At 39.9% G+C, this 24,410-nt stretch overlaps 1 protein-coding gene across 8 annotated transcripts in view; it reads right to left on the bottom strand.

Moving 5' to 3' along the window:
• The window catches only part of RUBCN (rubicon autophagy regulator), a 61,607-nt gene that overhangs the window by 26,859 nt on the left and 10,338 nt on the right, over positions 1–24,410 (bottom strand). For 4 of the 8 annotated variants that reach the window (XM_043473235.1, XM_043473232.1, XM_043473231.1 and 1 more), the window contains 4 exons: positions 10,166–10,319; positions 3,682–3,765; positions 1,033–1,192; positions 68–174 (listed from right to left, as the gene is read on the bottom strand). In XM_043473235.1, the coding sequence (XP_043329170.1) occupies positions 68–174; positions 1,033–1,192; positions 3,682–3,765; positions 10,166–10,204 (390 nt within the window). In that variant the 5' untranslated portion in view covers positions 10,205–10,319. Of the gene's footprint in view, positions 1–67; positions 175–1,032; positions 1,193–3,681; positions 3,766–10,165; positions 10,320–14,323; positions 14,376–23,296; positions 23,546–24,410 lie in introns of those variants that run through there. The other 4 variants (XM_043473229.1, XM_043473233.1, XM_043473237.1 and 1 more) reach the window with 3 other exon arrangements.

Here is a 24,410-nt window from a genome sequence, read left to right as displayed (position 1 = left end):
AGGATTGCATCATGGTGAGGTCTAGGAGGCCAGAAAACAGACACAGATAATTCCTTTCCCCCTTTACCATAGAAGCATCAATCTGAGCCAGCAGGCGAGGGTTGTTCTGTTCCACTGCTTCCAGGCACTGAAGCATGGCCGTGACATGGGCGTCGCTTAGCAGGAAAGCAGTATCTGGGGAGAGAAAACTACTGCAGTGATGGAGCCCTTAGAGAGAACGTCAGCCTCCCTATATGGCCCTGGGAGAAGGTCAGGGAAAGAGAGAGGGAAAAGGCAAAGATAAGGAGAATCACATCACTGTGGGTAGAGGGAAACCAGGGACAAATAAAGTACAGAAGAGGCTAAGTCATGTGCAGGATAGCAAAGAGGCTATGACAAGAGGCTGCAAAATCAGAAAGACCCAGATGTGATCTCTGGCTTTAGGTGACTCTGGCCAATCACCTGACCTCCTCTGAGCTCTGCTTTTCTGATTAGAAAATAGGGGTATTAATACCCAACTCTCAAGAGTTACTGTTAGGTATGTATGTATAAAATATAGATAACACTGACTAGAACATAGAAAACTCTCAGTGAATAGTAAAAATTCTTTTATTAATGCTGTCTATTGTGGTAAAAGCCACATAATATAAAACTTACTATTTAACCATGTTTAGCTATACAGGCCAGTGACACTAAGTACATTCACGTTGTTGTGCAACTCTCACCATCATCTCTCTCCCCATCACTTTCCTAAACTGAAACTCTGTCCACATTAAGACACTCTAAGTCCCCATTCTCCCTTCCTACCCCCCCATAGTAGTTATTCTTATTGATCTGTGTGTATAAGAGTGGGGAAATACCTTAGCATAAAGCGTGACTGTGTTTTACACAAGACGTTAGAGAGAAGACTGGGTACATGTTTCTGATTAGAATCTCTGTGATATCAAGTAAAAGTATGTGACCCCAGGGTAAGAGTGGGTCTATAAAGAAGAGTAAAGTGGAGGAGAATGAGGAAGTCCATGCAGCAGCCCTGGAGAGGTGAGCTCTACCTACCTGTGTAGAATTTTCTGATGTACTGTCTGTCCCCCAGCAGAGGTCGGAGCTGGGCTGAGAGGCAGTGGCACTGCAGGCTGTGCTGCAGCCACAGCTCAGCCACGGCACGCTCACTCACGCCATCCGTGCTGCTCTGGCCGTTCTCGTGCAAGCTGATAAACTGGGGGCAAAGAAGCATGAGTCAAAACATACATCCTGATCAATCCAGCGAGGCTGAGGCCTAATGACAGGAAAACTAAACTGAGCAAGGTCAGAAGAGTTAATCAGAGGTATGTGCCCTCCAGCTAGCATCTAGATGTTGCAGAGGAAGGAGAAGGAGGGAAGAGGTTAATGGCCCTGCTGCTGGTGTGGACCACTGGGAAGGGACTAAGCAGTTAAGACATAATGTGCAGCTCCGGGAGAGGACAGAGCTGCTACATCTGTCTCTTTACGTTCTAACTCCAAAGAGGCATCTATTCTGGGATATTCAGAGGAAAAATGAACTTGACACCCTGGGTTCTTTCATAGAGTCTTCTATTTCAGGTATGCAGGTCGAGAAGCAACAGTTAGAACTGGACATGGAACAATGGACTGGTTCCAAATTAGGAAAGGAGTACATTAAGGCTGCACACTGTCACCCTGCTTATTTAACTTATATGCAGAGTACGATGCCAGGCTGGATGAAGCACAAGCTAGAATCAAGATGGCTGGGAAAAATATCAATAACCTCAGATAAGCAGATGACACCACCCTTATGGCAGAAAGTGAAGAACTAAAGAGCCTCCTGATGCAGGTGAGAGAGGAGAGGAAGAAAGCTGACTTAAAACTCAACATTCAAAAAATGAATATCATGGCATCCAGTCCCATCACTTAATGGCAAATAGATGGGGGAAACAATGGAAACAATAACAGACTTTATTTTCTTGGGCTCCAAAATCACTGCAGATGGTGACTGCAGCCATGAAATTAAAAGACGCGTGCTCCTTGGAAGAAAAGTTATGACCAACCTAGACATCATATTAAAAAGCAGAGACATTACTTTGCCAACAAAGGTCCATCTAGTCAAAGCTATGGTTTTTCCAGTAGTCATGTACGGATGTGAGAGTTGGACAATAAAGAAAGCTGAGTGCCAAAGAACTGATGCTTTTGAACTGTGGTTCAAACTCTTGAGATTCTCTTGGACTGCAAGGAGATCCAACCAGTGAATCCTAAAGGAAATCAGTCCTGAATATTCTTTGAAAGGACTGACGCTGAAGCTGAAGCACCAATACTTTGGCCATCTGATGTGAAGAACTGACTCATTGGAAAAGACCCTGATGCTGGGAAAGATTGAAGGCGGCTGGAGAAGGGGACAAGAGAGTATGAGATGGTTGGATGGCATCACTGACTCAATGGACATGAGTTTGAGCAAGTTCCAGGAGATGGTGAAGGACAGGGAAGCCTGTGTGCTGTAGTCCACAGGGTCACAAAGAGTTGGACACGACCTAGTGACGGAACAACAACAACCAGAAAAGAAGGCAAGAAAAACCTGGGGTAAGAAATCTAGGAAAAATGCCCCCAAAGATTCTTTACCAAAGAGAAACCACCTGAGCACCTCTTTCTGGTTCTCACCACAGCATTCTCTATTTGAAACATACTCCTATTGGCTATTTCTAAAAGCAAGGTTTCATAGCCCACAATCAGAGCAAAAAAAAAATGTATGGATGGCACTTTCAGGTAGCTTCTAAGAGGAAATGATTATAGAAACACATTTAAGAAAAGAAAGTTAGAGAGCGGGGTTTGGTGGGAAAAATAAAGTGATAAGGACAGAAAAAAAAAAATCCATGTAAGAAAATCACTGTGCTCTGGTCTTTTCTCAGAAAAAAAATGGCCAGAGTGACCACCCTGTAATTTGGTTCCCCGATAATTTAAAAATAAGGTACTTTTCCAGACATCGCCTCAGCAATGAACCTGGCAGTAAGTGTGATACACATGAAACAAGACTGGTCATGAATCAGTAAGTACTGGAGATGGGTGATGGATACTTTGGGTTCATTTCACTAATCTAATTTTGACAATGCTTGAAAATTTCCACAACCAAGGGTTAAATAAATAAACATATATATTTGGCAGTGATTGCTCTGGAACTAGTTTTGTAACTCTGGCCAAGTTACCTAACCTGCTGGAGCTCTGTCCCTGGCTGGGAACCAGGGCTACTATACTGAGCTGAGAGAACAGGAGAGTAGAGGGCTACAACAGAAGCTAAAGTTGTTGGGAATGTGTCAGGTTCCATTTGATACTGGTCTCCAGGAACCTCACTTTTTTTTGTATTTGGTGTATCCTCTTCTTCTTAAACAGTTACCACATATCAGTCCTACTTACCCCTACCCATTCAGAAAACTTCTTGCCATTTGCTCTGGATTCTGAAAAGCTTCATTCTGGTCCCATATTTGCAAATCTTTTGAAAATAACAAAACTTTATACCCCTTCCCTAGAGAAGGGAAAGTGGCCGAGAGCAAGGAGTGTGCAAGGCTTATTTTTTAAAGCATCCTCCTCTCCAAATCAGTCCGACAGGGATAATTTCCTCTCCTTGGTTAATAGGAAACTTGCCATATGCCATCCCTCTAGCCTAGGAGACTCTGCATACAGAACATCAGAAAACAAAGCCTTGCGGTTGCCTTTACTTCTTACCTTCTCCACATGAAGGGCTGAGTGGGGACTGAGCCAGCGAATGTCTTTCACAAACTGCCAGTAATCAGTCTGGCGGCAACACACCTGTTTCAGGAACACATAAGGTAAACAAATCATTACCATTTTGGACCACATCCAGTTCTTATATCCATATTCAAAGAGAGGAAAAAGAAAAGCCTAACCTTCCCTTGCCACAATAAAGGTTCTCAACAGCAATCAAAGGAACACATACAGATAGTCACCCTTTTAAAGGTCAATTGTTAAAAACTATTCTAATTGTTCTTTTAAGGAGATAATATATGCATATGATATAGAAGGTTATACAGTCGACCCTTGAACAACACAGGTTTGAACTGTGTGGGTCCTCTTCTATGTGGAATTTTTTCAATAAATATATTGGAAAAAAATTTTGAAGGTTTGTAACAATTTGAAAACAACTCATAGATGAACTGCATAGCTTGGAAATATTGAAAAAAATTAGGAAAGTTAGATATCTCATGAATCCATAAAACATATGTAAATGCTAGCCTACTTTATAATTTACTACCATAAAATATATACATACCTATTATGAAAAGTTAACGTTTATAAAAACTTACACACACAAACACTTAGGGGCCATACATGGTGCCGTTTGCAGTCAAGAGAAGTGTAAACAAACATATAGAAGAACATCAAATCATAATTGCACAGTTAATTTTACACGATTATATACTACTATAATAATTTTGCAGCCACCTCCTGTTATTGTTGTGAGCGCAAATGTTGCAAGTGTCCACTCAAAATGCCATGTGACACTAATCGTATCTGTATGAGCTATTCGGCTCTTCAGTAAAATATATACTGCAGTAAAAAGTGACCTCTCCCAGTTCTCATGTATTTTCCATTGTGTTTAATGTAATAGCAAAGACTCTGAACAACACTCTGGGACCCAGACGAAGTGCCACTAGCAATGTTGGGAGTGCTTCCAAGAAGCAAAGTCATGGCATTATAAGAAAAAGTCGAATCTACACCACAGATTGAGGCCTACATGTGCAGTTACCCATGATTTCAAGATAAATGAATCCAGTATAAGGACTATGGTAAAAAAAGAAAAGGAAATTTGTGAAGCTGTTGCTATAGCTACTCCAGCAGGCACAAAAATCTTGTACTTTTTGAGAAATAACTTTAATCACATACTGGAAACTCAGCTTTTATGTTGGTACAGGATTGCTATAGGGAAGACATACCTAAAGACTCTAATATGATTCAAGAAAAAGCAAAGTCATCATGTGACAACTGAAAGCAAAAACGGTGGAGGATCTAAAGCTAGAGAATTTAATGCCAACAAAGGATGGTTTAAAATTTTTAGAAAGAGGTTTGGAGAAGCAGCTGCTGCTGACCAAGAGGCAGCAGACAAATTCGTAGACGCTGTTAAGAAAATAATTGGAGGGGGGATCGGGATGGGGAATACGTGTAAATCTACGGCTGATTCATATCAATGTATGACAAAAAAAAAAAAAAGAAAATAATTGAGGAGGAAAGAAAAAATAAATAAATAAAAGAATTGAGGAGAAAAGATATCTGCCACAGGTTTTTAATGAAGATGAAAGTACCCTATTCTGGGGAGAAGGGAGGAAATGACACAGAGGACAGTTACTGGTAAGGAAGAAAAGCAAGCATGAGGATTTAAGACAGAAAGGGACAGGATTACTCCTCTGTTCTGCGCAAATACATTCGGATTTACGATCAGGACTGCCCTTATCTACAAGGTAATAACTTACTTTCTTCTAAACTCTTCGATAATTTTTAAATTTTCAGCAAATAAAAACACATGTTATTTACATATTCAGAAAAGAAATAAACAGTGACTTCCCTGGTGGTCCAATGGTTAAGACTCCATGATCCCAAAGCAGGAGGCACAGGTTTGATCCCTGGTCAGAGAACTAAGATCCCACATGCCGCAGAGTATAGCCAAATATATACATACACATACACAAGAGGTCTTTTTTGTCATTGTTGTTATTTTTAAATTGGGACATCTATATCGCCAACTACAGGCTTCTTCTTAGTGGTGGAAAAGGGGGGATCTTTGCACTTATAGTCAGCTCAGAAATCTCGGGGGTTAAGCATCTCCATATTTCCAAGCAGCAGAAAAGGGGTTATCAAACACACTGTGCCTTGTGGAAAGACTAAAAGGTAGTCCAGATGCAGATGTCAAGGAAAATGAGATCCCTTGAAGAATAGGGCTATGATGTTACAGCTTCCTAAGGCCCTGAGTGATTAAAAAAAAACACAGTTCACATTCCATAACACATCCCTAGGAAAGCACAAAAGAGATATGCCCAGCGTGAATCATTGTATCCCTTCCCCCTCCAAGGGCACAACACCCAGAATAGCTTCCTGATGACACAGCAGCTAGAAGCCTTTGAAAGCCTTAATCTTTAGGGAGGAAATGAGAGGGAAAAAACAAGTCCTTGACACAGACTTTAATTTTTAGATCTTTACAAGGCAGAACAGAGCAGCGGTGAAGGTGGTAAGGCTCTTTTGTATTTAATTCTTCTCACTTGAGCCTGTAGTTGCTGAATGTATGTGTATGATAGAGCTGCCTGGTTTGCCCTGCTTCCACTGACTAACACTATTGCTATTTTGTAGGTGACCATACACTATAATAGTGTTCATTCTGGTGACCAAGTGCCTTCACAGATCTTATTACTTATTCATAACAATAACATTGTGTTGCATTTACCAAGCATCTTTCACTCAGGAATTTCACTTCACTATTTCATCATTACACATTTTCTCTTTCTGGCACAGATGGTAAAACTGTCTTGTGATTACAGCAAAATGATTACTCCAGATGATGATGCAAAATTAGTAACAGACCCAAGAAAAGAACTTTTTTACTATCAAGATGCAAGTATGTGAACCACTAAATGATGGTGCCTCTAATCTGGTAGGTCCTCAGTCTGGGAAATCTGTATTGGGTTTCTATAAAACCTGTTGGTGCAGTTCCCAACTCTGGCTTTGGGAGACTGAGGAGGTGGCAATGCCACAGACTAGTATTTTAAAGATCAGGAGGAAAGGCAATCTTATGAGAGAAGATAAGTTTGTTTTGGGTCATGCTGTGCTTGGCCTGTAGGACAGCCAGCCAGATGATAATGTACAGCAGATAGGTAGTCTTGTGGATCTAAAATTCAGCAGAGAGGTCTGAGCTGGGCATTGTTAGTGTACAGGTGATAGTTAAAACAATGCAAGTGAATGAGACTGTTTCAGGAAAATGTACAAAGTAAGAGGAGATAAGGACGTAGGACTGGACTCTATTAAAAACTAAAGTAACGCTCAAAATTCTCCAAGCCAGGCTTCAACAGTACGTGAACTGTGAACTTCCAGATGTTCAAGCTGGTTTTAGAAAAGGCAGAGGAACCAGAGATCAAATTGCCAACATCCACTGGATCATCAAAAAAGCAAGAGAGTTCCAGAAAAACATCTACTTCCACTGTATTAACTACGCCAAAGCCTTTGACTGTGTGGATCACAATAAACTGTGAAAATTCTTAAAGAGATAGGAATACCAGACCACCTGACCTACCTCCTAAGAAATCTGTATGTAGGTCAAGAAGCAACAGTTAGAACTGGACATGGAACAACAGACTGGTTCCAAATCGAGAAAGGAGTACATCAAGGCTGTATATTGTCACCCTGCTTATTTAACTTCTATGCAGAGTGCATCATGCGAAATGCTGGGGTGGATGAAGCAAAGCTGGAATCAGGATTGTTGGGAGAAATATCAATAACCTCAGATATGCAGATGACACCACCCTTATGGCAGAAAGCAAAGAACTAAAGAGCCTCCTAATGAAAGTGAAAGAAGAGAGTGAAAAAGTTGCCTTAAAACTCAACATTCAGAAAACTAAGATCATGGCATCCAGTCCCATCAGTTCACGGCAAATAGATGGGGAAACAATGGAAACAGTAACAGACTTTATTTTCTTGGGCTCCAAAATCACTGAAGATGGTGACTGCAGCCATGAAATTAAAAGATGCTTGCTCCTAGGAAGAAAAGTTATGACCAACCTAGACAGCATATTAAAAAGCAGAAACATTACTTTGCCAACAAAGGTCCGTCTAGTCAAAGCTATGGTTTTTCCAGTAGTCATGTATGGATGTGAGAGTTGGACTATAAAGAAAGCTGAATGCCAAAGAATTGATGCTTTTGATCTGTGGTATTGGAGAAAACTCTTGAAGAGTCTCTTGGACTGCAAGGAGATCCAACCAGTCCATCCTAAAGGAGATCAGTCCTGAATATTCATTGGAAGGACTGATGCTGAAGCTGAAACTCCAATACTTAGGTCACCTGATGCAAAGAACTGACTCACTGAAAAAGACCCTGATGCTGGAAAAGACTGAAGGTGGGAGGAGAAGGGAACCACAGGGAATGAGATGGCTGGATGGCATCAGTGACTCGATGGACATGAGTTTGAGTAAGCTCTGGGAGTTGGTGATGGACAGGGAAGCCTGGCATGCTGCAGTCCATGGGTTCGCAAAGAGTTGGACACGACTGAGCAACTGAACTGAACTGAAAATCTGAGAGGAAGAAATTCCAGGGAAAGAAACTAAGAAAGAGTGGTTGCAGGGGTAGAAGGAGGTCTCTATGAGGAAGATAATAATGCAACATGAGTCAAGGTCTGATGATGTTCAACAGTGAAGAACACAAGACAGTGTTTAGAGGGAAGATGTGCACTGGATTTGGTAACACGAACTTACTTAAACTTCAGTAGCAAGAACAACAGTGGTAAGGGCAGAAGCAAGATTGTGGTGGGTCAAATTATTTGTTCTATAAATTCCAATGTTCATATTTTTTTTTCACAGGACAATATGCAACTTGAAACTTAAAAAAAAAAGTGAAAGGAACATTTATTAATTACTTCCTATGTATCAAGAACTGTGTTAGGCCAATTTGTATGCTGTTTCATTTAATCTTTCTATCAAACATTATGACATAAATAATATTATCATCATTTCGACAGATGAGAAAAAGCTCAAAAAAGATAACATCACCTAACAGTTAAGACTGACAGACAACTTTTTACACTTTCTAAAGCTTTTTCAGGTATTATCTCATTTAATTCTCACAACAATCCTATGAGGTACATACCAGTGTAACTGCCTCATTTTAGAAACGAAGAAACACAAGTACTAACAGTCATGTAACTTAGTACCACACAGTGTTGAAACTGAGATTAAAATAAGAGCAGTCTAACTCAGAGATCCATAATTATTACTACTGCCATTTTTTTCCCCAAGGACCTGAGCAATTTCAATCCAGGTTCTGTCTGATTCTGAAGATGTTTGTCAGTCTACTATACAATGTCACATCCAAACTCCTTGAGTGAGGTTTTAATAATGATGACCATTGAGAAGAATTCAGCTCTTTAAAGGATAAAAATTGTCCTCAGGGAGGGGGGATCGGGATGGGGAACACATGTAAATCCATGGCTGATTCATGTCAATGTATGGCAAAAACCACTACAATATAGTAAAATAATTAGCCTCCAACTAATAAAAATAAATGGGAAAAAAAAAAGAAATTGTCCTCAGATCTTCAAAATTCTTTAGAAAGAGGGCCTCACTTTCAGAACTTACTCTGAATAAAGAGAATCTAACCTAAGCCAACTTTTCCAGTGAATTCTGAAACTCAACTAGAAAACTGGTTTAAAGAGTTTGTTTAGAGGTAATACACACTATTTTGGAAGGGAGGGTAGCGCAATAAATCCTATCAACTATGAATATCTTAATACCAATTCATTTTTTCCCAGTGTGACTGCTAGTTGAGAATAAACTCTGATTAAAAAAGAAAGACAAGCCAGACTCAGAAAAAGCTTTCAGGAAAGAAGACTAGGCCCTGACTAGGGAAGAGCATGAGTGTTTGGGAACACAAATTATGCACATATACATGAGGCCTGATTTTTAAAAAGTGGAGGATCAGATCCAATGACCCACTTGACAGTTCTACCCAGAACCAAACCTTATTTAAAACACTGCAAATGGAGTAACTGCTATTGAGAACTGAAGCAGAAACCACTGAGATTTAACCCATTTTTAATACTCAAAGCTTATTAGAGTGTTTGAGGATATAAAGAAAAGAAGCTCAACATCAACAAAGTTTATATAGAAAAAAACATAAGCTATAACTAAAAACTATCCTTCATAATCATCAACCAGTTATCTACAAAATGATGTTCAAAGGATAGTCTAAAAACGACAATATCCTGTAAATATTTCTCAGCTATATCCTAGGATAGTCTTAAGAGGAAAACCTTAATGATTTATCACCACATTGTCCTTCTCCTCCTCATTATCATCATATCACAGTCCTGTTCTCAAGGGCTCACACAAGTAGTTGCCTTCATCTTCTCTCTGCCAACAACTTAATGCAAATGTTTCTTTTCAACAAGGGATCTGGCCAATCTGGCAAGAAAAAGAAAAGAAGCAGTATACATACCTGGTCATGGATGAGCCCATGATAGAGGATGCTCTGCATGTCTCTGCAAAGCCGCTCCAGGCCACCATACTTGGACCAGACATTGGGGCTGTTGGCTGACACTAAACCCTCCACAGTAGTCTTCAAATTACCCAGCAACTGCCAGTGCTCCCTCCTGCAAAGCCATCAGTTATACCAATGGTTAGTTTCTTTGTTGTACTCGATCATACCATGCCACAGAAAGTCTAAGGTAAGAAGCTTCCTGTCCCACATCCTAACATTCTCTCCCCTATTAATTTTTCACTTGGGTGTAAGACCCAATTCTGAGAGGACTGAAGCTATAAAGAACACTAAGATTTTAAAATTAAAAAAAAAAAAAAAAAAGCCCTCATATTTACATAGCATATTGTGCTTTGTAAGGTGATCTTCATCTACTATCATTTTATCCTCACACAAGTAGCCCATACCCTGTGTTTCTTGGCTTGTGAGCCAGTAAGATCCATTTCTGGGCTTCCCCAGTGGCTCAGTTGGGAAACGACATTATGTGAGCACTATATAAAGAGATGAAGGGCATTTGCTGAAAACCAGAAACCTTTGGCTGAACAAAAAAGTTAAAAAACAACTTTTTATTAACTGTATTTCCAGTGCTAAGTATATATATTTGTACACAAATATTATAGATAAGCATAAAAATTGCCCATGATTTTCTCCCATGATTTTTTAAGCTAAAATTGAGGCAAGAATGTCCTAAGCTCGCACTAAGCCACGACACGTCCCCCAGTCAATCAACTATTGGCTTATTCTCCTGGATCATCTGAAGTACTTCAGTGGAAAAGTCTAAAAATTGCTGCCCTAGATGGTATTCAAGGTTCCTCCCAGATTCCCAGCATTTTCTCAATACAGCTTCTTACCCAATAAAAATTCAAAACCAGCTGCAACTGAATAAAAAGAATTGGATGCACAGAATCAAATGGATAAGGAAAACATGAGGAGATGAGGTATCAAACTCCTCCTCTTGGGCCTCCAACTGCTACACTATACACTTTACCTAGTTTTTTCATATCTTGTTAGAACACGACTCTTTCCCCTTCAAGGACAGTCCTGGGGATGGTTATAATTTCTTCAAGGGACTTTTACCATAACCATTTTAGTATCATTTAAATAGCTACAAGGGTAGCAGGGTTCTGAATTGAAATCCTTTTTAACTCGATCAGTGCTCAAAACTAACTTCTCATACATTTTGTACACTTTTTAAGCCATTTTTGAAAAGTGGATGAATAGAGTAATGGCAGACAAAATAAAATGAATGAAGCTACGTCTGGTACAGAAGTATTGTCTAAAAAGGAAAAGCCAGATGGATCTCACTCTGATCTTCTACTCTAGAGCCCTTAAGATCAAGAATTTATTCAAATGGGGAGACACCAGGTTTTTTTAACCTTATGTCATTAAACACTTGAGTCACCAGGCTCCTCTGATCTATTTCTCCCCCCACTGAGTTTTACTAAGATATAACTGATATATAACATTATATTAGTTTAAGGCATACAACATAATGATTTGATATATGTATATACTGTGAAATGATTACCACAATAAGTTCAGTGAACATCTATCGCCTCACGGTTATAACTTTTGTTCCTTGTGATGAGAACTTTTAAGATCTACTCTTTTAGCAAGTTTCAAATATATTACCACAATACAGAACTGTTAACTATAGTCACCATACTGTATATTATGCCCCTAAAACTGACTTACAACTTTGTATCTTTGGACCATTTCACCCATTTCCCCTACCCCCTCATTCTCTGCCTCTAGTAATCAATCTGTTCTCTGTTTCTATGGGCTTTGGATTTTGGGGATTTCACATATAAGTGAGATAATACTTATTTACCATTCTCTGTTTGATTTATTTCACTTAGCATAATGCCCACCACTCATGCTGTTAAAAATGGCTAGATTTCCTTCTGAATAATATTCCCGTGTATGTGTCTGTGAGTGTGTGGCATTTTCTTTATCAATTGATCTGTCAGTGTTTGTTTCCATGTTAGGAAACATGTTAGTAGGTTGTTTCCATGTCTTGGCTATTTTAAATAACACTGCAATGAAAATGGGGATGCAGATATCTTTAAGAAATAGTGATTTTGTTTCCTTGGGATATATATACTCAGAAGGAGAATTGCTGGATCATATGCCAATTCTATCTTTAATATCCTGAGGTATCTCCACACAGTTTTTCAGAGTGGTTGCCCCAGTCTATAATCCCACCAACAATGCCCTAGGGTCCCTTTATCTCGACATCCTCACCAACACTTGTTGTCTCTTGACTTTTAAATGTTAGCCCTTCTAACAGGTGTGAGATGACACTCTGGTTTTGATTTGCATTTCCCTCATGACTGGTCTTGTGGAGCACTTTCTCATGTACCTGTTGGCCATTCCCCTGTTCTATTTCTAAACCAGTTCTGAAAGATATTTCAAGGTAACCAAGATGCACACAGGACTGAGGTGGTCATTAAAAGGCCATTTATTGTTGTACTGTAAGAAACTGCCATCACAGAGGCCAACTGACTGCCAACTTTTGCTTCAGTGATTCTCCATCTCCTATGCTTCCTCAGGGTTAATCTGGCCTGTTCTGACTGACACAATTCCAATAGGTTACAGTCAAGTTGTGCAGGCCTGAGAGCCAGTCTGGTTCCTCAAGTGACTCTGCGTATCTGTGTTCTGATTCATTCTGTATTGATCTTACTAGTTTAACCATCAAAGAACATCATCATAAATCCTGCATGTAGACACTAAGTACCCTAAATCCTAGGGCTTTGATCCCAAAATTTTACAAAGAGCACTGAAACTCTAGAAACCTTGAGCATTCAGATTTATTAACAACTTCTGGATGAACTGAAGAACTTTTCTTCCCCAACATGAAGTGTCCCTGAGATACCAAAGCTACAGAAGAATGTGGCTCTTACTCTAAGATGTACCAAATCATCTATATTTGGTACATGCTCATGTAGAGGTAAAAGTAAACTTTAAAAAATTTTTTTATTTACATAATCAGTCTCTTTAGTGTCTTTGCCTTTTTTAGGATCCTTTCTCCTAATGATATTGTTTTCATTTTCTTTTTTTTTTGTTTTGTTTTCATTTTCATAGAGTTAAAATACTAAATTCAACTGAAGCCCATACATAGTGGCTGGATTAATCCATTCATATTTGAATCTTAGATGTCAATAGATCACCATGGGAAGTAAAATATTCCTCCTCATCGTTGACCCAGATTGTTAGCAACTGAGGTCAGTCTTTCCTAAGCTAAACCTGTTTGGTAATAATTATTTGAATGGTATCCTACATTCACATGTAACCTCCTCTAGGCACAGGCAAGGACTAGATGAGCCTCAAAGCAGTCCTTTGTAGAGCCACTTCTGCAAGTATACAGAGTGGTCCTTTTTTTTAAAAAATATTTATTTATTTATTTGGCTGCATCAGGTCTTAGTTGCAGTGTGCAGGGCTTAGTTGCCCCAAGGCATGAGGGATCTTAGTTCCCTGAGTCTCCTGCATTCCAAGGGGGATTCTTAACCACTGGACCACCAGGAAAGTCCCACAGAGTGTTCTTCTTTAATCACCATAAATTAAAAGCAAGTCTTTCTAAGCATCTCACCCTATGTCAAGAAAGAACTAGGCCCAAGTGGCAAGGGACAGTATAATCCATCTCTACTTGAATTATTTTTATCAACAAACAGCAAAGCCAACTGCAGAATAAAGTTCTATCTATTTTCTTTTTGGAGGATTTTGACTACATTCTTTGAAAAGTAACAGGAATTACTTAAGCAACTCAAATAAGGATACCCAAGAAAAACCATTTCCCTAAATGCCAACTTAGTCTTAAGCATGCCAAATCACAATTAAAAGTGACACTCAGGTTAAAACAGTAAAGTAATAAATAAATGCCATTTTTTAAAGAAGTGTTATACCATAAAGCCAATATAAAACTAATCACTAAAAATAAGTGAAATCAATAGTAAATAGTGAGTACTGTGCAACTGTAAAATGAGATTCAATGCAAGAAATATATATTGGTATATCTTCTACATTCAGTGCTCTTTTTAGTGGTAAAAAGAAACAGCTTCAACTTATTAGCATATCCCATCTACAGCATGCCAGTCATCTGGATTGGAATGTGGTATCTACCTGAGACCAAGTTGAAGGTCAGGCTGTCCCAAGTCAGATAATGATGTGATCCCTGAAATTCAAGGAGAGGTATGTGACATCCACGTGTGGGACATCATGAAACCAGTAAAATATATTATTAGGAAGAGTTTCCAAAGCTAATGAAAGTATGTAAAAGTATAAAAAGCAGAATGTAAAATTATATTTGTGATCTCAACATACATATACTAAAAGAAATAGTGATATGTTAACAGTGTTTACTTTTGGTTACATAAGGGGAATGTAGATAAGAGAGGAGCTATTTCCACCTTCCATCAGGCTAGCAATTAATGAAAGGTCAATAATATGTACCAAGTTTGCAAACAAGAAGCTGGAAAGTACCATAAAGGATTTTTAAAATACTCAAGTATCAAAGGTATCTTATGCTGACAGACAGTGGTCAGGCAAGCACCTAGGACTTTTAATGCCAGAAAGCATTTCCTGGAAAGAAGTAATGGATTCATTCTTAAAGCAGGGAAAAACATAATTAGGGAAATAAGTATTATAACACTGACGTAGCAAGAAACTACAATGTTTAATTTGCATTTAACTTTCTTCTTATCTGGCTCTATATTTTCTGTTTTTAATTATATAGTATTTAATTTGTAGAGTATGTAGTTAAATATTTATATGATGCTTTTTAAATAAATAATATGCTTATAGAAAAAACATACTTGACTTTATTATACAGCTCTCAGCACTAAGGCACTTAGAAGAATCTAACCACTGGTAGTCCCATCCCTTTAGTGGCTGATAGCAGAATCTCAAAGTCTAGGAGGGAACTTCAATGTCTAGAAGGCAAGCTGGTAACTTTATACCTACTCAACAAATGCTTTACTAATCATACTACATTTTAATGACATCAAATTTCTTTAATGTTAACAATGAGTAGATTTAACAAAAGGAAGGAAAATCCCTTATGTCAGAAACCTAACCACCAATGATATGCAAACTCCTTAGTTCAAAAAATCTCCATCCTGCTCAGTACTTCTCAGTTTGAAGACAGTCTGTACCACACTCAATTGCAAACATGCTAACCTCATGCCTACTCCCATGACTTTATTCATGGAGACCTTTCCACTTGGAATGATTCTCTTCGTGTCCCAATCAGGGATTAAGGTTCAGCTCTAGTTCAGTCTTTCCCCAAATTTTTTGTTAGAAACTCCACAATACACGCTGCCACTATATCATTCCTCTCAATATTAATCCTTAAAAAAATTATTTACTGGTATATGGTTGATTTCCTTAAGGAAAAGGACCATGTTTTTTCTATTTCTTTTCTATTTTAATATGCAGACAGAAAATGTCTTCAGTGGAAAGAGAATAAGCTTCATAGTCAGGCCAGCCTGAATGTGAATCCTGGCTCTGCACAAACCAGCTGTGCAAGTCACTAAACTCCTTAAGTTTCAGTTCCCTTATCTGTAAAACAGATAGAACAGCTGATTAATAAAGGATAATCTACAGAAAGTACCACCGTCAAACAGGTAATAGTAGAATTACTTTCCTTTTCCTTTGAACTTCCATTGCATAAATCTAATGTTAATGTTCAGCTGCTAAGTGGTGTCCAACTTTTTGCGACCCCTATGGACTGAAGCATGCCAGGCTTCCCTGTCCTTCACTATCTCCCGGAGTTTGCTCAAACTCATGTCCACTGATGCCATCCAACCATCTCATCCTCTCTTGTCCCCTTCTCCTCCTGCCTTCAATCTTTCCCAGCATCAGGGTCTTTTCAAATGAGTCAGTTCTTCACATCAGGTGGCCAAAGTACTGGAGTTTCAGCTTCAGGATCAGTCCTTCCAATGAATATTCAGGACTGATTTCCTTTAGGATTGACTGGTTGGATCTCCTTGCAGTCCAAGGGACTCTCAAGAGTCTTCTCTAACACCACAGTTCAAAAGCATCAATTCTTTGGTGCTCAGCTTTCCTTATAGTCCAACTCTCACATTCATACGTGACTACTGGAAAAAACCATAGCTTTGACTAGATGGACCTTTGTTGGCAAGGTAATGTCTCTGCTTTTAAATACGTTGTCTAGGTTGGTCATAGTTTTTCTTCCAAGGAGCAAGCATCTTTTAATTTCATGGCTGCAGTCACCATCTGCAGTGATTTTGGAGCCCTCCAAAATAAAGTCTCTCACTGTTTCCATTGTTCCTCCATCTATTTGCCACAATAAGCGTTCTTAGCATAAATCTAATAAACCCAATTTTTTAAATCAGAAGGGGTACCTAGTATAAACCTTTCTTACCCGTTCTGCTTCAGAGAAAATTCTGGGATTGGACAGTTTGTGACATAATTAGAACTAGTCACAGTGCTCAATGTCCAAAGAATATCTTAACTGCATTTAAACCAGGGTCAAATTGCTTCTTAGCACAGATTCCAAAGCCCTTTTAATGTTCATGGTGCTTTCACTGAAGCAAGATAGCCAGAAAGACTTCCTCAATATTGGATGATCTTGTATACAGGAGACTCAAATCTGCTTACTGAATAGAATGAAAGAAAACAGAGTTCATTTTGTGAGTCACATAAGAAAGCCAAACTCATTACCTTACAGTTACATCTTAGGTTGTCTGAGGAGAAGAGTGCTTTACAAGTAAGATACACCAGTGCATACACCAGCACTCCAATAGCAAAAGCAAAGGAGGAAAGATACTGCCTCAGTCACCTCAGTTTTAGGGAGTTTTAAAGTAAAAGATAACCATCATTAGAACTAAAACTGGTGCTTCCAAGGGGGCATTAGTGGTAAAGAACCCACCTGCCAACTCGAGAGACGAAAGAGTCTCTCTTTGACCCCTGGATCAGGAAGATCCCCTGGAGTAGGAAATGGCACTTTACTCCAGTATTCTTACCAGGAAAATTCCATGGACAGAGGAGCCTGGTGGGCTAAAGTTCATGGGGTTGCAAAGAGTAAACACAACTGAGCATGAGCATGAGAACTAAAACTAAACTATTTCAAAAATTGCTAAGGAAAGAAAACAGCAGGAGAACATTATAAAAATCAGTTTTGAAAAATGACAGAATTAAGACTCGAGATGAGATAAAAATAAGTATCAATGGAATAAACTCAACTATTTCAAATAAAACAGCCAATCAAACAAAAAAAGGAGGAGGAAACTATATTAATATCTACGTTGAATTCAAGGCAAGAATATTTGAAAGACAAAGAAGGAATAACAAAGATACAGCTCTCATCAGTTCTTATGTATCTAATAACATGACCTCAAAACATATCAAGCAAAACAACACACACACAAAACAAAAACTGCAGAAAAGAAAAAGAAACATGGAAATAGAAAAGAAAAAACAATGGTAATGGGAGATCATGAAAACTAAAAGTAAAAAAGTGATTAGAAGAGCTGAATAATCTATGATTAATAAAGTTGTTCTATTACATCTGGAAAACTACATCCTGAGGAACACTTTTTTAAAGGACATACAGAACAGTCACAGAAACTGGCCTTGTACTAAGGCACACACAAAAAAAGTCAACAGATTCTCAAGACGTAGTATAAATATATTCTCTGATTAGAAAACAATAAAACATTGAACAAATAACAAAAGTAGAATAAATTGGGGGGGGGAGACCCTCGGAAAATTTAAAACTCTCAAAGGACTCTCTAGGAGGTTAGGAGGCAAAAATAAAATCATAATCTTGAAGTGATTGAAGAGGTGAAGGTGGTGACCAGGGATGGCATTATGACTCTTACTGCTTTTTTCTCAAAAGTATCTTATGATAAAAAGTTTCTCTCCTCCAAATCAACTGTAGGTTATACTACAAGTGATCCTTGGATCACAAGTGATCCTGATCCAGACGAACTAAAAACATGTAAGCATGCTGCAGTTCATTCCTGAAAAAATGCAGATTTAAATCCACAGCAGCATTGTTCAGCTGAACTGTCTGTGTTGCTGAAAATGTTCTGTATCTGCGCTGTCCCGTATGGCAGCCACTAGCCACTGTGGCCATTAAGCACTTGAAGTCTGTGCAGTGTGACTAAAAAACCAAAATTTTAAATGTTTATTTAATTTTAACTAATTTAGACATAAATCACCTCAGTGGCTATCATGTTGGACTGAGCTGGTCTATAAACACCAAGGTAGGTTGTATATGAAGGAAAGATTACAAAACAAAATAGAAAACAGAAAAAAACTCCATTTATGGAAGAAGTGATAAAGTAGCTATAAAAAGCAGAAACAGCTGTGCGGATAGTAGATACTGAGAAAAGCTTCAGCTTATGGTCCCTGCTGTCAGCTGATACATCTCCTGCTCCTGGGTTCTGACAATAGAATTTTCCCCCAAAGCTTCAGAGTTATGTTTCTGTGGGGCGGAGGTGTGTACAAATAATTGGACTAGCAGTGTGGACTGCCCGCAAATCATGTGATCCACTTGCTTTACCATCAGTGCTATATAAACTTTCAGAGCATGGTCAAAGGAAAAATGGAAAGAAAGGGAAGAAATAGAAAATGAAAATTAACGTGAAAACGTGAAAAATGAATAAAGAGGAAGGGGAAAAAGAAGAGGCCCTTTCAATAGCAACAATACCAATAACACCTGCCGGACCATAAGAAGCATGACCGAATTGTTACTGTTTTCACTCCTTGTGCAAATATTCAATGAATACCAATTATATGCCAGGCACTGTGCTAGGCACCAGGCTTATGATAGTTAAAGAAGGAGAGTCCTCAGCTCTCAGGGTATTCAGAGTGCAATGGGGGAAATAGGCACTGATTAAAAAAAAAAATGCTATGTAGTGAGAAGTACTGTAATAAGAGAAACGGAACAGGTCAGGTCAACGATGTCTTCTAAAGGAGCATTATTTAAAGGATGACTAAGAGCTCTCCAGGCAAAGGAGGAGGTAATGCAGGGGATGTAGAGGAGCGGGAATCAGAATGGTGAGGAAGGAGATGTAAGAGTGAGTGAATATCATAGTTTTGTAACTGGAAACTTCATATTGAATACCAGAAAAAATTTTGACTTTCTATTTTCAGTGAGGAATCACTTAACATTTCTGAGCAAAATACTATAGTAACTTTGTTTCTGGAAAAATTATGTTGGTAGCAATGTGGAGGCCATCTGGAATTGAGGGACTGGGTTCAGATTGGGAGCTTAGTCAGGAGGCTACTGGGAGAATCCACAATGAGAAATAATAAAGGTCTTATTTTGTTTACATCTGCCCAGAATTCATGCCTCTTTCTTTTGGTATCAGAATACTGATTTTTCACAGGGAAATCATTCCTCTGGCACTTGACCTGGTCCATGAAGTACCACGAAAGGATCACCCTATGCCAGGATCCAAGGTTGAGCATATAACTTAGGCCTGATGGAGCAACATATTTCATACCCTGATTACAAGAACAGTAATATTAAAAATAAAACAAAAACAGTAACATAAGTCAGTCCAAAAATTTTCACTTTTGCTATACCTATTGGCATTGCTCTTTTCCTTCTTTTTGGATGGATTGTTAAACTTGAAGTTGCCAAGGGTTATCCTGTAGAAAAAACTGCTGAGAATGAAGCCAACACATCAGAAAAAACAGCACACAGACAGGGACAAATTTTTGTTTAAGCACCTACATTTGGCCATTCCTAAAACAATATAAGCCAATATATTTGGAAATGGAGGGGAAAAAAGCTTCAGGAGAAAAATCAGAAACAGAACTCACTGGACCTAGGGACTACTTGGATACGGCAAATGAAGGAGAGGGAAGTATCAAATTTCACTTAGGTTTCTGGCTTGGCTGACTGAATGGAAAACCCTATTAACTGAGACAGAGGACAGAGGAGGAACAGGTTTTGGTCAATGAAATGAGCTCAGTCTGGAGATACTAAAAAGTATCCTACTACTTGAATTCTGACTATATGAATCACTAAACTGGGAAATCTTTGTAAGTAGTCGCATTCCAAGATCAGAAGGAGATGGTATAGTCCAAGTCAGCTGAGGGTAACACAACAATGATAGAAGAACCATTCCTATTACGGTTCAGTAGTTTCACCAGACACCCTCCAAACAATTGGTATTTAGGAAAGTCTAGGAAAAGTGAAGTGTCATCCCTAAGCACTAAAGCATTTTTCTAGTGATTACTAGCTAGATGTAAAGCAATAGGGGAATCTATGACATTCCACTCCAAGGATGAAGTTAAAAGCTGGGCCAAGTGACTTCCCTGGTGGTCCAGTGGTTAAGAATTCGCCTTGCAATGCAGGGGACTTGAGTTCTGTTCCTGGTTGGGGAACTAAGATCCCACATGCCACCAAGCAACTAAGCTTGTGCGCTGCAACTGCTGAGCCCAGATGCCACAACTAGAGAGCCTGTGCATCACAAGGAAAGATCCCACATGCCACAACTAAGATCGGATGCAGTCAAATAAATAAATATTAAAAAAAAAAAATTCTGGGCCAACACCCCAGTCCCCAGTTTGTTCAATTTGGATAGAGAAACCATAGAAGGAGGAAGCACAAGCAATAATATCATTGCAAACAGCAATTGGAAGAGCACACACTCATCTTATGTCAAGAAAACTGGGGAGGGGAAGGAAGTAGACATTTTCTGCATTCAGTATATATCAGCACTCTCTGAGGAGCTTTTTGCACATTACCTTACTGAATCCTCACCAGTCAGGAAGGCATCATTCTTCCCATTCAGACTGGATAAGTCAAGTTAAGCAGTAGAGCTAGAATTCAAATGCAGCTCTACCTGGCTATAAAGCTTATGCACATTTCACTCCATCAACTGCTTTCAGAATATAATTTTATTTTATCTTTCATATACTAAAAAAAAAAATGATGCCATCTCATCAAGAAGATGTCTTCTGAATTGGGTGTTTTATTGGCCAAAGAAAGGTCAGGTTTGCAGTGACCCAGCCACAGTGCCTCAATTCTCAGGCACAAATCGTGTATTTTATTTACCATTTGACTACGCAGAACTAAAGAGTTCTGCGCCACAAAGTCCCACAAATCGGCCACATCAGCGCCACAAAGTCCCGTTAAATATATTATTCTAAGTTAACTAGTCACCAACAGAGAGTAGGCTATGTTAACATTAAGAGTGATTTCGTGGGGATAATCCCACTGCTGAAATTAAGTTTTGACTAAAGTTCCTTGGTAAAGAAGCAAGTATGGAAAGAAAAATAGAAAAAGATACCTGCAAAGGAGAAGCCTTAGGAACGTTAACGACAGGCAAAGAATGCTATAAAATTTATTACCTTATACATTTCTTTGTCCCAGCATATTAGCACAGCGAGAGGTAGCATAGCATAGATATTAGAAGTAGAGCCTGCCTGAATCCCAGTTCCACCAAGGATTTACTGTATGACCTTGGCAACTTATTTATCCTGTCTATGTCTTAGCTTCCTCACCTGTCAAATGGTGATAATATAGTACCTATCTCACCCAGCTGTTATGAGGATTTAATAACCCTTGTAAGGCTCTTAAACAATGCCTGGCATATAGTAAATAAGTATTTGTTAAATACACTAAATAAATAAATAACTCAGCTGGGAGGAAATCTGAATTTCAAACCTAGCCTCTTCCACATGAACTGGTAGAGGAAAATAAAAATAATCCTAAAATTTGTTTAGAAAGTATATAGGACTTTTTACAAGAAGCATTTCACAGACATCTGGAGGAAGAATAAAGAGCCAAATATACATAAGCAGAAACTGAAACATGGAAAAGGGAAGTAGGCTCTTCAGTTTCACTGAACACATCATTCACAGATCTCGCAGTAAGCCCAAGTCCTGTCATCCTACGTTTTGTACAGCAGGCCACAGGCTAACTGCGCACGTAGAAGAGGAGTCACTCTTTAAAACAGCCAGGTCTTCACCCATGTACGAAATCTCATTAATTTTCCCCTGTTGATATTTTTTCAGAGGTAAATATTCCAGTCTTTGGATTCTAGCTGCTCCGGAGACTCTAACTACATCTGAATGTTTTTTTTTTTTTTTTAAATATTTATTCATTTATTTGGCTGCACCAGGTCTTAGTTGCAGCATGTGGGATCTAGTTCCCTGACCAGGGATTGAACCTGGGCCCCCTGCATTGGGAGTTCAGAGTCTTAACCACTGGGCCAGCAGGGAAGTCCCCATCTGAATGTTTTTAAAAGTCAAGAAGGACTTCTTTAAGCCACATTCCTGCTCTATCCTGTCCATTCCAGATTCTTAAGAGGTTAAGACCAGAGTTATTAATGAAGCAACACCTACACAGAAGTACAGCTGGAGTCCAAGCCAACATTCAGCTTTTCTAACTTCTAGAAGGTATGAACTCGATAGCAGTTTCATATAAATAAACGGGAAATCGCTCAGCTTCCATGTGGGTAAGGAGTGACGCGTTTAAATACAGGGAGGTCCTGTCACTGTCTGACAGGGATCCAGCATTGACAAAGGGCACACACGCAATTGCTAGTCTCATTAGCAAGCCCTCACTCCCATTCCACTGCCTTTACAATCGCCCACTTTCATCCACAGGCCCTCCTTCACGCCTTCTTCCTCACACTCATTTTGCCTAAGCTTCTCTCTAGGCCACTCAAAATGCCTAACCTTTGCTCCCAGAAATTCTTACTTCAACCTTCTTAATACTGACCTGAACTGCTGTCACCGCAAGTTTCAGTCGGGGCACCCACCTGTCCCCTACTGCTATCTACAGACTCTGGCCTATGAAATCTCACCGCAGCACTTCTCAATGTCCACCTCCTCCCCAGCAGCAGCCTTGGGTCTGAATTTTACCCACTACTGCACGCCCTCCACCGCCCCCCGCCCTCAGCATACCCTATCCTCCCTCCTTCTCTCTCACTAAGCCCGTTCCCTCGTCCGCCCTATCTAACCTCCCCGTCTCTCCTTTCAGAATTTCTTCCCAAACAAGTCGCCCACAAGAGTAGTCCTCCTGTCTGTTTCCTCGGGCTCTGTGAGCCTTCCCAAGCCTCTCCCGGCTTCAGCGCATCCGTCCGCGCGCGACCTTCCCCAGCCCACCTGCTCTCCTCCGGCAAGCCCTCCTCGCAGCGGCCAAGCTCCATTCCCGCGCCCTCTGGCCGCATCCGGGGCTGCGACGTCGCCTCTTAAGAGAGGCGTCCCGGTCGCTTCGCCCCTCAGGGCTCCCAGAGCTCCTCGGGAATTAAGGAGGCACCCACGGCGGGTGGGCTCAGAGTGATGCACTACGGCCGGGTGACGGCAGCAGCATTGATTGCTGCCTCAGCTGCGGTTTCTAGCCCTGCCACCCACTACTTCCGGCTCTGTGAACTACAACTCCCAGCAAGCACTTCGAAGGCCCAGCCGCTACCGGCATGCACCGCCCTATCCAATCCGAAGCTGCGCTCGCCGCGGACTTCAGACCCTGGCTCCTAGCTTTCCCTAGTGCACCTCACGGGCAGTAGGGGCCTGAAACGTAAAGCTGCACTAGTCTCCAGAGTTCCTACTGGAGTGGACTCTTAAACATGCCTGTCACACTTCACCCTTGGGGCCAAACTCGGTGGGAGGTCTAGACTCGAAAATAACGCTGGACTTAATCCACGAAGGGTTAACCCCATTTCAGCCTATGCAGGTTTAACATCTGTTGGTGGTGTTTGGGGTCCACAACAATTTTAATAAAGAACTCACAAACTCAAGAGCTCAGGTTGCTTTGGTGTCACAAAGGAAGAGCAGGAGGGAAAGGCTTTGGGGAAAGATTTCCTGGAGGACTGATGTCAGAGCAGTTTTTAAGGATGAGTATGTACAGAAGAACTGTACAAAAAAGATCTTCAAGACCCAGATAATCACGATGGTGTGTTCACTCACCTAGAGCCAGACATCCTGGAATGTGAAGTCAGGTGGGCCTTAGAAAGCATCACTAGAAACAAAGCTAGTGGAGGTGATGGAATTCCAGTTGAACCATTTCAAATCCTGAAAGATGATGCTGTGAAAGTGCTGCACTGAATATGCCAGCAAATTTGGAAAACTCAGCAGTGGCCACAGGACTGGAAAAGGTCAGTTTTCATTCCAATCCCAAAGAAAGGCAATCCCAAAGAATGCTCAAACTATCACACAATCGCACTCATCTCCCACGCTAGTAAAGTAATGCTTAAAATTCTCCAAGCCAGGCTTCAGCAAC

Source organism: Cervus canadensis, chromosome 7 (genome assembly GCF_019320065.1).
Source record: "Cervus canadensis isolate Bull #8, Minnesota chromosome 7, ASM1932006v1, whole genome shotgun sequence".
In the NCBI taxonomy this organism is placed as follows: Eukaryota; Metazoa; Chordata; class Mammalia; order Artiodactyla; family Cervidae; genus Cervus; species Cervus canadensis.
The sequence above is the reverse complement of the archived record's forward strand: the minus strand, read 5'-3'. Positions and strand labels throughout refer to the sequence as shown.